The sequence below is a fragment of the Blennius ocellaris genome (genome assembly GCF_963422515.1).
Source record: "Blennius ocellaris genome assembly, chromosome: 16".
Taxonomy (NCBI): Eukaryota; Metazoa; Chordata; class Actinopteri; order Blenniiformes; family Blenniidae; genus Blennius; species Blennius ocellaris.
The window spans coordinates 621325-638503 of NC_137665.1; the positions used below are offsets into that span (position 1 = coordinate 621325).

The following is a 17179-nucleotide window of genomic DNA, read 5'->3' on the forward strand; positions in this document are numbered from 1 at the left end:
AAAAAGTTGGTCAAATACAAACATAGAAACCAATAAAGCCACTTTTGATTTAGAAACCTCTTTTCTCTCCGGACCAACGTTGTGTCGCTGCTAGAGCTAGTGTTTTAGCTGCCGCCTGCCTGCGGAGCTCAACAACTGCTCTGTTTGCTTTTCTAATTCAATTTGCCGGAGGCAGCGGCCGACAGGTGCGCAGCCACAAAAGATATTAATACACGGCAGAGCACGACCTCGACGCTTCTGCTGGATGTTCATCCACAACTCAGAACGACGACGTCCCACCAGCCAGTTCGTTCAGATGCAAACACAAAAACATCTCACACACTGGAATTCTTTGGGATTTTTTTAATCAGAAAATCTGAATTTTTACAGGTTTTGATTTCTCACTTTCATCAGGAATCACACAGCACCTCAGAACGCTTCAATAATTCAAAAGACTTGTTTGTTTCGCCACTTGAAACAAAACTGTAAAGCAAACTTGGGTGAAAAGATGGCGACAGGCTGTGTTTGGCGGCCATATTGGTTGTGTGCGTCGTGGGGGACGCCTCGGGACACGTCACTGGAGAAAGACACGGAGAATCGCCGTGAATCAGCGACTCAGAAGGCCGAGGTGGTCGACGGCTTCAAGGACCGCCAGGAGACCAGGTCTTCATCTGTGTGGAAGTCTGGAGGGAGAACCGGACCGGGGCGGAGCTTCTGGAGGGGTGGGGGGGCCCGGGGCCCGGTTCGGGGGGGGTGAAATAGTTCTGGAGGCGGTCAGAAGACGTGTCGCTGTCCATGGTGCTGAACTGATCTGACTGGGCCTCCTGGTCCTGGTTCTGCTCCTGGTTCTGGTTCTGTTCTGCTCCTGATGGACTTCAAAATGCCGAGCTGCTCTCCGTGGTGCTGAAGCTTTAAGCCCCGCCCCCACCATGTGTATGTTGTAAAATGACATCATGATGAGCTTTATTATTTGGATTTAAAGGGCCCGGCCCTCTAGTAGAATCTTGGATCCAAGGAGCTTCATTCAGAATCTGCTGTGTCTGTGTGAGCTGGACTGGCTCCGCCCACACAGACACAGACACTGATCACACACTATCACCGTTTTGCAGAATAATGAAAGTGTTTCCTCAGTTTGACAGTAAGTCTTACATTTCTAAATACCACATCAAACTGAGCTTTGGGGTTTTTGTGTTTTCTTGGTAAAGTGAATTTGAAGGTAAAGAAAGAGAAAGACGTTCCTCTGAGCTTCAGGTCGTGACCTTTCATCGCTGCTCGAGAGGTTCCAGAGACGGAAACAGGAAAAGACGTCAAATATTGAAAAGAAGTGCAGAAGTGAACTGTGATCTACTCAGGTCATACTGCAGTACGGCGCCGCGCTGCAGCCTTTCCTCCGGACCCTTCACGCTGCCGCGCCCTTGGCCTTCTTGTACTTCCTCATGTGCGCCGCGATGGAGTTGATGATCTCCACACTGCGCTTGTTCTGTCCGAAGTATTCCACGAACTCCCCGTCCGGCCCCACCAGGTACATGATGATGGTGTGATCCACCTGCACACACACACTCCCTTCAGCCGCCTCGTTCTACCGTTCACCTACCGTTCCCCGTCCGGGGGGGGTCACGCCGTCCGGGGGGGTCACGCCGTCCGGGGGACTCACGATGTAGTCGTTGTCCTCGTCTTTGGGTCCCTGGCTGTAGTACACCCTGTAGGCCCTGGACACCTGCTCCACCTGAGCCTTGGTTCCCGTCAGGCCGATCAGCTTCGGCGAGAACTCTGGAAGACCAGCCGGAACGTTGGACCGATACGGTACCGATACCAGGGGGGCCGTACCAATACCAGGGGGGCCGTACCAATACCAGGGGGGCCGTACCAATACCAGGGGGGCCGTACCGATACCAGGGGGGCCGTAACGATACCAACGCCATGTACCAGGTTTGGTGCTTTTGTGTGTTTATGTGTTTATGTTATCACTTCCTGCTGCACCCCTTCCCGCTGCACCACTTCCTGCTGCACCCCTTCCCGCTGCATCACTTCCTGCTGCACCACTTCCTGCTGCATCACTTCCTGTTGCATCACTTCCCGCTGCACCACTTCCTGCCGCACCACTTCCTGATGAATCACTTCCTGTTGCATCACTTCCTGCTGCACCACTTCCTGCTGCACCACTTCCCGCTGCACCACTTCCTGCTGCACCACTTCCTGCTGCACCACTTCCCGCTGCACCACTTCCCGCTGCACCACTTCCTGCCGCACCACTTCCCATTGCACCACTTCCTGCTGCACCCCTTCCCATTGCACCACTTCCTGCCGCACCACTTCCTGATGAATCACTTCCTGTTGCATCACTTCCTGCTGCACCACTTCCCGTTGCATCACTTCCTGTTGCATCACTTCCTGTTGCATCACTTCCTGTTGCATCACTTCCTGTTGCACCACTTCCTGTTGCGTACCTTTCACATACGTGGCCATGGCCTCAGGCGTGTCTCGCTCAGGATCGATGGTGATCAGGATCGGTGTCAAGTCTGGGAGAGTCTGTATTCTGTCTGGACACACACACACACACACACACACACACACACACACACACACACACACACACACACACACACACACACACACACACACACACACGTGTAAGGTGAGAGTGGGGGTGGTCCTCCGTGGGGGGGGGGTGGGGGGGGGCTGCAGTACCGATCTCGTCCACCACCTCCACCATCTTCTCCAGCTCGTCAGGACAGATGTCCGGACAGTGTGTGAAGCCGAAGTAGACCAGGACCCAGCGGTCCAGGAAGTCCCGGCTGGACGCCGGTCTGTTGTGGTGGTCCACCAGCAGGAAGGGTCCGCCCAGCGCCGGCCGGCCCACCGACCGGGTCCGCTCCTTCTCCAGCACTGGGGGGTCACACGGGGGAGAAACACGTCACGGCGGGGGGGCGGTGGGGGGGGAGGGGGGGGGGGGGCGGACACTCACACTCCTCCTTCTCCTTCTTGAAGTACTTCATGGCGCCCAGCAGAACTCCGCCCACCGTGAAGGTCACCGCCAACGACCTCCAGGTCACGGGCTGGACGCAAACAACAGGAAGTCTGGCAGGTGAGACCGCTTTACAAAATAAAACACCTTTTCTGAGGCATTTCAACACTTCAGCAGAGGAACTGATCAGATTTTGTCTTTTGCCTCAATAATCCAGTTGAATGTTTAACGAATCCAACTATTTGACTAATAAGAGCAGAAGAAGAACACATTAAAGTTAATGAAAGAAAAAATGCACAAAGGATTTATTTAAAAAATAAACACGGTAATGTATGAATGAAGTTTTTACTAGAAACTGTGATTTGGGTGTTTGATGGTTGACGGGATGATTTATCACAGAAATGACATAATTAATACAAATACAACTGTTTACAATATCTTTGACTGAAAGATTCAATATTGATTCAAATAAACTAAAAAGTGTTTAAAGTGCATTAAAGTCGCCATAAATACACTTTTCTCCTCTGTGTACATAAATACACTGAGTTCAGCTTCATTCATGAACATAAATGTGTTTCTGCTGGGGTGTAAACAATAAACAATAAACAATAAACAAGACTATTTCATCAACGATCTCCCTCAAGGAGGTTTATTTTCAAAACAGTACTTTTAGTCATTCTTTAATTCCTCCGTTCTCACGGGAAACTGACATTATTAAAGAAGCGTCTTGGTGACGGAGGAACTTGAATCCAGAGGAGGAGCTCCGAGTTCCTCCTGAAGGTTCTGCACTGAGAACCTCCTCAACGTTCCTTTAGAAAAGAAAAACCTCCCATGACTTTACTCACTCCTGTCTTCTGGCTCTTGCTCTTATCTCCTGATGGAGGTGGAGGCGGGAGGGAGGAGGAGCTTCTGCAGGAGGAGGTTCTGGAGGAGAACGTTGTGGACCAGCCGTCACTCGGCCTCCATGTTGTTCTGCAGCAGTGTCGCTGGTTCCCCTTCACCTGAAACGGTGGAAGAAATCCTTCATACCAGCTCCTTTAGATCCACCTTGTGGACCTGGAGGTGACGGTTCTGCTGCTTCCTGGGTCAAACCAAGTCGTTCTCTGTTCTCTGTTCCAAGTTCTCTGTTCCAAGTTCTCTGTTCCAAGTTCTCTGTTCTAAGTTCTCAGTTCTAAGTTCTCTGTTCCAAGTTCTCTGTTCTAAGTTCTCAGTTCTAAGTTCTCAGTTCTAAGTTCTCTGTTCCAAGTTCTCTGTTCCAAGTTCTCTGTTCTAAGTTCTCTGTTCTAAGTTCTAAGTTCTCTGTTCCAAGTTCTCTGTTCCAAGTTCTCTGTTCTAAGTTCTAAGTTCTCAGTTCCAAGTTCTCTGTTCTAAGTTCTCTGTTCTAAGTTCTCTGTTCTAAGTTCTAAGTTCTCTGTTCTCTGTTCCAAGTTCTCTGTTCCAAGTTCTCTGTTCTAAGTTCCAAGTTCTCTGTTCCAAGTTCTCTGTTCCAAGTTCTCTGTTCCAAGTTCTCTGTTCTAAGTTCTCTGTTCTAAGTTCTCTGTTCTAAGATCTCAGTTCTAAGTTCTCTGTTCTAAGTTCTCTGTTCCAAGTTCTCTGTTCCAAGTTCTCTGTTCTAAGTTCTCTGTTCTAAGTTCTCTGTTCCAAGTTCTCTGTTCCAAGTTCTCTGTTCTAAGTTCTCTGTCCTCAGTGTGACTGAAGGAAAACAAACGGTCCCATAAAAACATTCAGACGTTGAAGATCAGTCATTAGTCAGCATGACTCAGCAGGTTGTCAAGGCCACAGTCGGCCAGTCGTCATGACAACAGTCACCAAGTCAGTAGATAACTGTCAATAAGTTGTCAAAACAACAATCAGCAAGTCATCATGACAACAATCAAACGGCCTTTTCAATCTTGTTTGAGATACATTTTGTTTCCAGGCTTCTGATTGGTGGAAAAAACACCCGAAGATCTAATGATGAAGACCTCTGATGAGGAAGACCTCTGATGATGAAGACCTCTAATGAGGAAGACCTCTAATGATGAAGACCTCTGATGAGGAAGACCTCTGATGAGGAAGACCTCTGATGATGAAGACCTCTGATGAGGAAGACCTCCTGTGATGATGAAGACCTCTAATGAGGAAGACCTCTGATGATGAAGAGCTCTAATGAGGAAAACCTCCTGTGATGATGAAGACCTCTAATGAGGAAGACCTCTGATGATGATGAAGACCTCTAATGAGGTAGACCTCTGATGATGAAGAGCTCTAATGAGGAAGACCTCTGATGAGGAAGACCTCTAATGAGGAAGACCTCTGATGATGAAGAGCTCTAATGAGGAAAACCTCCTGTGATGATGAAGACCTCTAATGATGAAGACCTCTGATGAGGAAGACCTCTGATGATGAAGACCTCTGATGAGGAAGACCTCCTGTGATGATAAAGACCTCTAATGAGGAAGACCTCTGATGATGAAGAGCTCTAATGAGGAAAACCTCCTGTGATGATGAAGACCTCTAATGAGGAAGACCTCTGATGATGATGAAGACCTCTAATGAGGTAGACCTCTGATGATGAAGAGCTCTGATGAGGAAGACCTCTAATGAGGAAGACCTCTGATGAGGAAGACCTCTAATGAGGAAGACCTCTAATGAGGAAGACCTCTGATGATGAAGAGCTCTAATGATGAAGACCTCTGATGATGAAGAGCTCTAATGAGGAAGACCTCTGATGATGATGAATGTTGGATTTAAAGGAAAAGTGTTTCCATTTGAACATAAAGCGAATCGAGGCGATCAGTAGAACCACCAGTAGAACCACCAGTAGAACCACCAGTAGAACCATCAGTAGAACCACCAGTAGAACCACCAGTAGAACCATCAGTAGAACCACCAGTAGAACCACCAATAGAACCACCAGTAGAACCACCAGTAGAACCACCAGTAGAACCACAAACTGTTTTAGTTCCGAGTTGAAGAAGAAGCAGGTTTTTTAGAGGTTCTGTGGTTCCAGGTTGAGGTTTTAGAAGTAAAGAAGTGAGTTTGAAGGAGGGACGGCTCACTTCCCGGTCCCCGGTCCCCCCCGGTCCCCCCCCCCCCCCCCCCCCTGACCTACCGGGAAGCAGTGAAGGTTCCGCGGGGACAGCGGCTCTCTGGCCCCGGCTCCCCCCTGCAGGACTCGGTGTGGAGGCCCGGCGGCCCTCCGGAGCAGCAGCGCGCCGTGAAGCAGCCGGTGGCCGTGAAACAAGCCGCTGGGCGACATGACGGAGCTCCGCGGGACACGACGTGACGGAGCGAAGCCAAACAAGCCGCTGGTCTCCGGGCAGTCGCTGCAGCGCAGGTTGGTTCCGGGCGGAACCTTTGAACCAGGACAAACTGACCCAGGAGCAGCGGGACACGGTTACCAAACAGCGGATATGACGTCACGCCATAGCAACACTGCAGTTTGTCCGTTATGAAATATAACGGACAAACTGCAAAAAAAAAAAAAAAAACATTCAAATACAGATCAAAATATTGAATTGAATTTAAATAGAATCGAAAATTAAATTGAACTTAAAATGAAAGGAAACAAATGGAAGAGAAATAAAATAAAATGCCACTGAAACTAAATTAGCATAAAATTAAATTCAAGTTAAAAATGTCATTAACCTTTAACTACAGATCAACACAAATATAAAATTATCATAAAGATTAAAAGGAAATATGGATATGAAATAAAATGTCATGATTATTTTAATTCAATCTTGATTTAAAATGTCAATTCATTACTTTTCTTGTGGAAATCAAGACATTTCACAGAGTTTAATAATGAATCAAGTTTTATTACACATTAGAAACGTCAGTGTTTGTTCTGTCTTGCAGCTGCAGGTTTTAGACCAGAGGGGTTAAACTGGTATTAGTTGAGTCACGTCAACCTGATCTGACCTCTGACCTCTGGAGGCCCAACAGGTCAAACAGAACATTAAACTGCAGATCTGGACAAATGTTAAAGTCTTTCCTTCTTTTGATTCTTTTGTAACTGCAAGAATGTACCAGTCTATTCTGAAATATACATATTAAAGTTAATCACATATTATATTTGCAACAAAAACCCTCAGTCACCTTCTCTGGATGTCGTATTTTTATTCAGGATTAAAACAATTTGTCATCATCTGGAAATTGTTCTGAGTTTACGTGTCTAAAGTATCACTTCACATAAATTGGACACCTTTATTGTGAAAGGCGTTGCATCATGTGACCTCCACAGATTACATTAATTCATTCTGACCAATGTCATTTTCTACCAATCGAGTGTTTTTGGATCAGCCCGTCGGTTTTCACATTTATACTTTCAAAGAAAAAGAAAAAGTCCCCTGGCGCATGTTGGACCCCCCCTGAGACTCCTGAGACCCCCCGCGGTGTTCAGAAGGCGGTGCTGCAGTGCGGCGGCCAGTGGGAGCGCAGCTCCCGGTGGAGCAGGAAGTAGCACCAGGACAGGAGGGGGAAGGCGGTGATGGCGGCGGCGGCGGCGACCCTGACGACCCCGACCGGAGCTCTGGGGAAACGCAGCAGTCAGCCGGCACTCCGACCAAGACGTGAGGACGAGAGACGGCGTCTCACCTTCCAGAGTGACGACACAGCAGGAGCCACAGCAGCGCCACCAGCAGGCCGGAGAACTCCCTGCAACAACAAGCACTTGTTCTGTTTTAACCCTTTCAGGCCCTCCAGCTCACACAACAAGCAAACAAGCTTCAAATAGCAACTTGTGTCTTTTTAAGTCATTTTGAATCCAGTTTAGATGAATTTCTTGTCATTCGATGTGCCTTTTAAATGAGTTTCCATCATTATGAGCATCTTGGTGTGCCTTTGTTTTTTATTTGTTTTTGTTGTGAACTCAGAATTTGTTTCATGTATTTTGTGGTCAGAATTTTACATCATTTCATTTTGCTTGACTTCCTTTCTTATCATTTTGTGTCCCTTTGAAGTCATGGAGCTGGTGGAGGTGTGGGTGGAGGTGGAGGTGTGGGTATAGGTGTGGGTGGAGGTGTGGGTGTTGGTGTAGGTGTGGGTGTTGGTGTAGGTGTGGGTGGAGGTGCGGGTGGAGGTGTGGGTATAGGTGTGGGTGGAGGTGTGGGTGTTGGTGTAGGTGTGGGTGGAGGTGGAGGTGTTGGTGGAGGTGAAGGTGGGGTGGAGGTGTGGGTGTTGGTGTAGGTGTGGGTGGAGGTGGAGGTGTTGGTGGAGGTGAAGGTGGGGTGGAGGTGTGGGTGTTGGTGTAGGTGTGGGTGGAGGTGGAGGTGGAGGTGAAGGTGGGGTGGAGGTGTTGGTGTGGGTGGAGGTGGAGGTGTTGGTGGAGGTGTGGGTGGAGGTGTTGGTGGAGGTGAAGGTGGGGTGGAGGTGTTGGTGTGGGTGGAGGTGTGGGTGGAGGTGTGGGTGTTGGTGTAGGTGTGGGTGGAGGTGTTGGTGGAGGTGAAGGTGGGGTGGAGGTGTGGGTGTGGGTGGAGGTGTTGGTGGAGGTGTTGGTGGAGGTGTGGGTGGAGGTGTGGGTGGAAGTGTGGGTGGAGGTGGAGATGGAGGTGTTGGTGGAGGTGGAGGTGTGGGTGGAGGTGTGGGTGTTGGTGTAGGTGTGGGTGGAGGTGTTGGTGGAGGTGAAGGTGGGGTGGAGGTGTGGGTGTGGGTGGAGGTGTTGGTGGAGGTGTTGGTGGAGGTGTGGGTGGAGGTGTGGGTGGAAGTGTGGGTGGAGGTGGAGATGGAGGTGTTGGTGGAGGTGGAGGTGTGGGTGGAGGTGGAGGTGTGGGTGGTGTGGTGGAGGTGTTGGTGGAGGTGGAGGTGGAGGTGGAGGTGTTGGTGGAGTTGTGGGTGGAGGTGTGGGTGGAGGTGGAGGTGGAGGTGGAGGTGTGGGTGAAGGTGGAGGTGGAGGTGGAGGTGGAGGTGTGGGTGAAGGTGGAGGTGTGGGTGGAGGTGCAGTACCGGCCCTCTTCCTGCTGGAACAGGCTGGTGACCCTCTCCCTGTACAGACTCCACCCCAGCAGCACCACCACAGCGCTGGACACCGTCAGGTGGAGGTCCGCCACGCGCCTCCACACCAACGTCTCTGCAGCCACACACACAGTCACTGTCCGCCACACGGGGGCGCTGTAGACCCGCTCCGGAGGGGGGGGGGGGGGGGGGGGGGGGCAGAGGAGGCGGAGACGCGGACAGTTAATGATCACCTGGTTGTTGTTGTTTACCTGTCACTGACGGCCGGAAGGCCGTGCACGCGCTCAGGACGGCAGGAACCGCGTAACCCGCCTGGAACACCCGGAAACACCGCAAAGTCACAGAAACGCAAAGTCACGTGGAAAACAGTAGGGTGGTGTGATTACCATCCAGAAACCTGCGTCCGGGTCATTGATCTGAAACACACACACACACACACACACACACACACACACACACACACACACACACACACACACACACACACACACACACACACACACACACACACACACACACACACACACAGATCACAATGCATGGAGATCTTAAGAAAATAAAGAATGAAACCTGTAATAAGTTAGTTTCTCACCTGAACGTACGACGCGAGCGCAAAAAACAAACTCATGCAAAAGTTACAGATTTTCCAAACAAATAAAAGCCACGACGTGTTTTTCTTCTCTTCACCAACTTCTCCCATTTCTCGGCATGTCCCGTTTTTCTATGTCCCCGCCCGGGCCGACGGGACGTCGCGGTGTTATAAAGCACGCACACGTCAGACTTTTCTTTTTTTTTTTTGACAAAACAAACTTAACAGGCAGGACAGTGTGAGGCAATACTGTCAAACAACCGCCAGGGGGCAGTAAACACACGGACAAAACTTCAGAATAGCAACTACTGAACAGCAGAAGCATAAAAACAAGCACATAAATTAAAAGTCTTCATTGATTTCATATTGTTTGTGTGAGTGATGGTTGTCATCTCTTTTTAGAAGACCAAAACAGATGAAATATATTTTCTTCACAGAAAGAGCAGTTTATATCTATGTCTTTATTGGATCGCTGCAAAAACGCACGTGATGGGTAATTATTTTCTTAATGATACTTCTTTTACTTTATTATTCATCATATATCAAGCTGGCAGATTCCAAATATTTGTCCAATCAAGGTTTCTAATAACGTTGTTCCAATAAGACTCAACATATGGAATTGAGATAACATCCTTTTGAATTAATGGGCGCATTCTGTCGTGTTCAATATTACGTGTTGATTCGAAACAAACTTGACCAATTTTGTAATTTAATTAGCTCGATGGGTACAAGTGTTGGATTTAGTCCTGCTGCACTTTAATCAGCATAATTACTCCAGCAGGGGTAGCATTTATAACAATATTAAATCCGTTTATAGACATTGTAATGCTGTATTTTGAAAGAAATTCTTCATTAGTCATTAATGATGCATCTGAGTTACACAGCTGATGAACCAGAAGTAGGTCATGAGTAAACCAGTTAGGGTAAAATAAGGAATTGTTTCTATGTAAGATGTCTTCGTTATTCTATATGTCGTACCTATGCGGGGATAAATTATGTTTGTAGGTCAATGACCAAGAGAGAGGCACCGCTATTTCTTGATGAAATGGTTGTATTTGGGTTTTTTTTTTCCCCTTTTGAGACCTGTATTTAATAAACAACAAACAATACAGTTACAAATTCTTGGAGGACAAAATTCTCCGAAATAAACAATGACGATTAAAGAACATGCTGGGGAGGCGTGAACAAAGTCACCTTTAATAATAATAATAAAAATTAATAATAATCACTAAAACATCGAAATCCGGGCTGAAGAAGAAGAACAGAAAACAAACAAAAACAAAAGAAAACAATTTCTCCAGGCAGTAAACAGACGCTCTCGGAGGGGTCCGGACATCCCGCTGCACGTTCGCGCTCGTGCTGTCAGGTGGGCGTGTTCCTGCGCTCCCATTGGCCGAGCCGCGGCCGCGCGCCGCCCGACTTCCGCCCGGCCTCTGAATAATGATAATAACCATCAAGATGGCTCCTGCTCTGCTCCTCTCCGCTCCCTGCGGTAGCTAGCCGCCGATTTCATGGAAGCTCTCCAAACTGCGCTCTGTGTCTCTCTAACTCCCTCCTAGTGGACGGAGCCGCGCCGAGGATTGTACTATATGGATTTAAACGGGCCGCGAGGAGCTTAGAAGCCGTCGCTCTTCGTTCGGGAGGGAGGGAGGGAGGGGGGGGGGAGGAAGCTAACTAGCACAGCTAGGAGCTAGCGCGAACTCGTCGACCGTCTCCGGTTCTCGGTGTCCAGCCAGCGGCGCTCTCCGCCCCCCCTCTCCCCGCTTCCTCGCTCCCCGCTCCAGCGTGAAATGGCAGAGCCGAGGAAAGTGCCGTTCGTCACCATCTCCTCCTTCAACGCGCCGCCGAACCCGGAGTCCGGCAAGAAGCGGCGGCGCGAGGACGAGGCCGCCGCCGACATCACTTTTGGGAAAGATGGAGGAGGAGGTGACGGTGGAGGTGGAGGAGGAGGTGCAGCGGCGGCCGGGTCAGCAGGAGGAGCAGCGGGGGGGGCTGGCAGGAGGCGGAGGAGGAGGAGGAGGAGCGGCGGCGGCGGCGGGAGGAGGAGCGGCGCTGTTCGGGAACTCCAAGGGAGGAGACGCCGCGGAGAAGAAGCCCACCGTCCGCCTCAGCATCCCGCTGAGCGAGCCCAGCGAGCGGGGGTCGTCCGAGTTCAACTACGGCGAGCTGGTCCACTCAACTCAGTCTCAGGTGAGGACCTCCTGCTGCTCCTCCTCCTCCTCCTCCTCCTCCTCTCACACTTCTATTACAAGTTCAGGGGATCCAGGCTCACTTCAGTCCGACACTGCTGCCGGGGTGGAGGTTCCTCCACCTCCAGGGTGGTGCTGCTCCAGCTTCTCCTCGCGTCTGATGCTGCAGTGTTGACATGGAAGCACCCAGAGGCACGAGTCTGTCAGATACAGATATTGGGGGACGACACGTCCCTGAACACACTTTAGAATAATACAAGTCTCTCAGGACGAACCTGAATTATCGTTCCTTCATCTGACTTCACCTTCTGCCACTGCTCGTTTAAGATAAGATAGAAGGTAAGGTAAGCCTTTAGTGATCACAAAGGAGAAATGTACTTACATTCTGCTCTTAAGGACTCTTGAGTAGGGAAGACAAGAAATGTGCAAACAGTTAGATAAGAATAGAGGAATCTTATATACAATGACTATCAAGAACTCTAAGGGCCAAAAGTATTTACAGTACAAAGTAATAAGTAAAATAAAATAAAGATCACAAACTGTAATAAAGTGTAATAAGTTCTAAGGGGAGCAAAGTATACAGTAAGATGAGATACAAGGAAAATAAACTATGATGGGGGGGGGGGGGGGGGGCAAAGTGTAGAATAAAGTACAATAAACATACTATAGTAAAACATAATACCAGTATTTGTGCTGCTTTTGCTTGTTTGTCATTTCAACTCTCATTGACTCAGTTCTTCTTCTTATTGAGTCTCTTTCACTGGTTTCCATCACTTCCTCCTGTTTTATTACAGGTTTAGTGTTTTTCATAATTTATTCAAATATCTTTCAAGTTTCCAAAAGTTCTTATTTATTCCGTTTGACTTATTTTTGTCTCTTTCATCACTTTGCATCTTTTTTTTGTTTTCTAATTTGCATTATTGTGAAAATCTCAGTCAGTTTTACATCTCAGCCTTTCTCAACAGACAGTGTCCCTCAGACTTGTGTTTTATAGAGGTTTGTGATCATTTTCATGTTTCTTTCAGTGTTTGAGGCTTTTTAGCTTTTGTCCTTTTGTTTTTTTTTATTATTTTTCACTTGATTTGAGTTGTTTTTAATTCCTTCTTTCTCAGTTTGGTGTTGTTTGGCCTTTGCAGTGTTTTGCTTTTGTCTATTTATATTTTTTTGTGATAATTTCTCATTATATGTGCAACATTTCCATTGACTTGTGTTTCATGTGGATGGTTTCATTTTCTTTTTTTCTTTCTTTTTTTCTGTCTAGTCACTTCATACAGAAGCTGACGCTTTTCAGCTCCTTGTCCTGTCGCCCAGGAATTAATCCATCATGTGTATGAGTTACAGGCCTGGTAGAGTGACGGTTAAATAGTATGTATTTATTATTAGGATGCATTTCTTTGCTTTCACTACCTTGGAATGACACAGGATGTGTGCATGTAGGAATTTTAAGGGGGTTTTAGTGAAATCTAAAGTGTTTGGCTTGTAGTTTCGACCTCGGCATCTCTGATGAGTCGGAATCCAAAGCCCCAGAATCTGGACTGTGGTCTAGTCCCAGAAAACTCTGGATGACGTTTTCAGCTTTGTGTGCAAACTCTCATTTCCATCTTGCCGTCAGGTAAAGCCCCCAGGACCCACCGCGGCGCCCAAAGGACTCGCCCCCCCGCTGGACCCCAACGACCCGTTTGCAGACGACGACCAGGAGAGGAGGGAGGTGGAGGAGCTGGCCAGGAAGTTTGAGAACAAATACGTGAGGAGAGCCGCCACGACGGGACGTTTCTAGAACCTTCACAGTTTAAACTCGGACTGAGCCGCTTGGAGTGTTTACTTATTACCCAGGATGCTTTGTGGTGTGTTCTGCATTTAGTTTCATTTACATCAGCAGGTTGTCTCACTTCCAGACCTCTGGGACTGCGGCTCCTAGATTTATTGCGATTTAGATTCATTCTTGCTTTTTTTTTTAAAGAATTGTTTGGATGAACTCTTTTCTCACTATCGATTGTTGCATGTTGCTGCTAATGCACATTATTGCTGCTGCCGCAGGGAAACGGCCAAACAGTCATTCCATTCAAACCAACGTTTCAGGGTGGAGCCGCGAAGAAGAAGAAGAAGGACCGGATGCAGGATCTCATCGACATCGGCTACGGCTACGACGAAACCGACCCGTTCATTGACAATTCAGAGGCTGTGAGTTCCCCCACAGTCGTCATGTAAACGTAAAGCCGTGTGCCCAGAACTCCCAGTGACTGTAGTCCCCCCCTCCCCAGTACGACGAGCTGGTTCCGGCCTCCCTCACCACCAAACACGGAGGTTTCTACATCAACACGGGGACTCTGCAGTTCAGGGCGGCGTCCGACTCCGAGGGGGAAAACGCAGCAACGGACGATAATCACTTCAAGGTCAGGTTTTATCTCTGTCTGCTGGTGGACTGGCCGGAAAACAGTTCCCCGGAATTCCTCTTTCCTTTATTAACTGCTATTAAATAAACAATAAAAAGAGTTTTTTCAGCAACTTGAAAGATAAAAACATTTTTTTGCATTTCAAATTGCAGTTTGACATTTAGGCAAACCTCGATATTTCATCAGCTCTAATAATGTTTTGTATTGAAATGAAATATTTCAACATTCTATTTCTTGTCGTCTCAGTCCAAAAGTTTTTAGGGAAAAGTACAAGTATGTACTCTGAACTATGCTCATGTGTGGTTTAACTTTCTGAACACGGGGTGTCGTTTTAAAAGCCTCTTGATCCACTCTGTGCTGTTGGTCATGTCGTGTTCGTTACACCAGCTTCACCACCAACATCCTTTAAGTTTCATCAGCTTCCAGTCAGACAATACATTCATTTTTACATGGAAAAAAAAATGACCTCGCTGGATTTCCTACGAGACGTTGAAGGTTTTTAAAAGATAAATGTTGCCGTCATCTACTTTTGTACTTTCACTGTAACTGAATCGTCCTCGGAGGTGAAAACGACAGAAGAAGAGACGGTGCAGATATTTGTACTCATTTGTAGGGAATAACGTCGACACCTGGAGACGTCGGAGTGCAGGAACTGAACTTAATCTGGTTTGATGGCCACATTATATGAATGCAGAACAACTTGTAGATCTTTTCTCTGAAACCTTCGACGCTCAACCGGTTGGTTTGTTTTCAGAAGATGAAAGACGGGGGAGGAAGCGGGTCATCAAGAAGCGACGGAAAAAAGCCCAGAAGGAGGAATTCTGGAGGAAAAGAAACCCAGAAAAAACAAAAATACCAAAGCCTGGGTGAGTTGACGTGTCCTTGGTTTCCCTCCGTCAGTGTGACGTGACCCCGGAGGGGGACGTTGAGACGTCCTCTCACAGATGTGGCGTCTCCGTCCTGCAGGAGTGTCGGCCCCTGAACGTCCACCGGCCCGAGAAGAAGAAGAGGAAGAAGCTGATGAAGGACTCGCTGCACTTGGCCAACATGCTGCGCCGCTTCACCCGGGAGAAGGAGGAGATGCGCAAGAAGCACCATGGCCGCTGGCGGCTCTGCCCAGACCCAACGCCAAAGTGCCCGGCGCCAACAGCGCCCTCCTCAACGCCCACCCCAAAGCGGCCGGCGGCGGCGGGGGCGAGGTGGCGACTGCAACATGGCGGACCTGACGGCCGACCCGGCCGTGATGTCGCTGCTGGGCTCGGCCAACAACGACGTGCTGCAGGACATGATGGGCGACCTGGACTTCGGCATGCTGGACTCGCCGCAGCCCTCCAGCCCGGCGCCGGGGGAGAACGGCTCCTTCGGGATGGGGATGAAGGCGGCGGTCGGCGCGGGGCCGGGGGCCGCCGGGCAACACCCTGAACCCCCCCCCTCTGCCCGGGGGACTTCCGGCGCCGCTGGCGAAGCGCATCGAGGACCTGAGAGCGGTACGACTGCAGCCCTGTGTGAAATGTGACTGTGAGACCAGGAGGTGGGGGTCCGACCGGGGCCCCCACCAGCCAGGTTTGTTTACCTGCTGCTGAACCCCGGCCAGCGGGAAACTCCACCACCTGCTGGTTTCAGCAGGCGGGAGCGACTCAGAGAAACAGGCCTGTTCTGGCTCATCGCCAGTTTTCTTCCATGTTTTCCAGTTCCGTTGTTTTCATAAAGACCCCGTGCAGCAGCAGCCGCCATTTTCACCACACCAATATTCCCTCTGCTTTAATGTTCCGTCCGTTACGTATTTAGACGCCACCGGGAGTAAAGCCACAGCGGGACTGGGTGAGCTGCCAAGTGGCGTTAGGATGGAAGCTTCATTACGTAGCCCCACCCCCGATGCTGGGTGGTGTAATCAGCACATGTGCAGGGAGGGTGGAGTCGCTGATAATGCAGACTGCCTCGTGGCTGCGTTCATTAAGGTGTGGTAGGAAACGCTGACGCAGCAGTCGGCCACCAACAGATGGAATGTTCAAGTGAACCGACGGTTTTACACAAGACGTGTTTGATCAAAGTGATAAAGGGTCAGTTGGGAGGTTTGTGTTGGTTCACAGGACTCGTGACTCGATGTTGACGTGTTGTTAAGGAGCGGCTCTGACTGTCTCGTCTCAGGCGTCCCGGCTGTTCGACGAGGAGGGCAGGAAGAAGTTCTTCACACTGGACATGAACAACATCCTGCTGGAGTGAGTAGAGCTGCAGCGACGCCGGGCTCGTCGTGAACACAAACGAGCTGACGTGGTGAATGTGTGTCCCGGCAGCATCGAGCTGCAGGTCCAGGAGCAAGCCGACCGAACGTCCGCAGCGGCCGTCTACTCTCACCTGGAGGCCTTCGTGCCCTGCAATAAAGAAGCTCTGCTCAAACGCCTTAAGAAGCTCAGCCTCAACATCCAGGTAAACCTCGGCTCCAACTGAGGGGAAGGTCTGGAGGTATCAAGTGATCACTGGAGCTAAAGAGCACAAACATCAAGTGGAGACCTAACTTCCTAATATACATGATCAAATCAATGTACTGGGACCTGAAGCTGAACCCTGGGGTGCTCCACATGCCGCCCAAGGCTGTAATGCATGTGATTGTTTTATGTATTGACACAAAGTCAGTTTCAAATGAAGGCAACAAAGAAATTCTAATGCCGTCTTACCTCCGTCTTGACGAGCTCCTGGGCTACGGAAGACAAAACTATAAAAGTGTGAAATCAAGGCGATGGTACCAAAAACCTGATATAAAAATGAGAAATGCAGTAAAATGTGTTTTGTGGACCGGATCAGCTTGTTCTCTGCCGTTAATGAGCTTGTGAAGCTTCCTGTGTGAAGGTGTTTGTTAGTGGAGCTGCTGTATGGAGCCCCTCATAGAACACCTGTCCCCCCCCCCCTCCCCCCCCAGGACGACCGGGCTCCGAACGCCCCTGCTGAAGCTGAAGCTGGCGGTGTGCAGCGTGATGCCGGAGCAGATCGCCCGCTACAACATGGACTGGCATCGCCAAAGTGGCAAAGTAAGCCGGCACCTTCCACCTCCACCTCCCCCCCCCCACCCCCCCCCCCCCCCAGTGTGACGGAGGTCCGTCTTTCTGCCCTCAGGCAGCAGTCGGAGGAG

General features: G+C 49.4%; 3 protein-coding genes across 4 annotated transcripts in view; 1 reads left to right on the forward strand and 2 right to left on the reverse strand.

Moving 5' to 3' along the window:
- Window positions 1–346: 346 nt before the first annotated feature.
- sco1 (synthesis of cytochrome C oxidase 1) lies at window positions 347–6247 on the reverse strand. Its single transcript, XM_080511167.1, has 7 exons — window positions 6039–6247; window positions 3790–3945; window positions 2945–3035; window positions 2668–2865; window positions 2427–2519; window positions 1634–1749; window positions 347–1525 (listed from the first exon to the last, which is right to left on the reverse strand). The coding sequence occupies exons 1-7, from the start codon at window positions 6183–6185 to the stop codon at window positions 1379–1381; spliced, it is 948 nt and encodes a 315-aa protein (XP_080367293.1). The 5' UTR covers window positions 6186–6247; the 3' UTR covers window positions 347–1378.
- A 528-nt stretch (window positions 6248–6775) lies between these two features.
- Window positions 6776–9611, reverse strand: tmem220 (transmembrane protein 220). 2 transcript variants are annotated; one of them, XM_080510799.1, is made up of 6 exons: window positions 9474–9611; window positions 9268–9297; window positions 9133–9193; window positions 8873–8996; window positions 7526–7585; window positions 6776–7460 (listed from the first exon to the last, which is right to left on the reverse strand). In XM_080510799.1, the coding sequence occupies exons 1-6, from the start codon at window positions 9579–9581 to the stop codon at window positions 7328–7330; spliced, it is 516 nt and encodes a 171-aa protein (XP_080366925.1). In that variant the 5' UTR covers window positions 9582–9611; the 3' UTR covers window positions 6776–7327. The 2 variants fall into 2 exon arrangements, with proteins under 2 accessions (XP_080366925.1, XP_080366924.1); XM_080510798.1 differs by having other exon boundaries at window positions 9115–9193.
- Window positions 9612–10660: 1049 nt separating this feature from the next.
- The window catches only part of LOC308141623 (ubinuclein-2-like), a gene marked incomplete at its 3' end in the record, with an annotated part of 16370 nt that continues 9851 nt past the window's right edge, over window positions 10661–17179 (forward strand). Inside the window, 17 exon segments of the mRNA XM_080511830.1 lie at window positions 10661–11452; window positions 11454–11660; window positions 13272–13403; window positions 13739–13840; window positions 13921–14052; window positions 14807–14818; window positions 14821–14856; window positions 14859–14918; window positions 15022–15150; window positions 15153–15236; window positions 15239–15445; window positions 15447–15539; window positions 16201–16271; window positions 16347–16479; window positions 16970–16978; window positions 16980–17060; window positions 17062–17078. Coding sequence (XP_080367956.1) covers window positions 11261–11452; window positions 11454–11660; window positions 13272–13403; window positions 13739–13840; window positions 13921–14052; window positions 14807–14818; window positions 14821–14856; window positions 14859–14918; window positions 15022–15150; window positions 15153–15236; window positions 15239–15445; window positions 15447–15539; window positions 16201–16271; window positions 16347–16479; window positions 16970–16978; window positions 16980–17060; window positions 17062–17078 — 1697 coding nt within the window. The 5' untranslated portion in view covers window positions 10661–11260.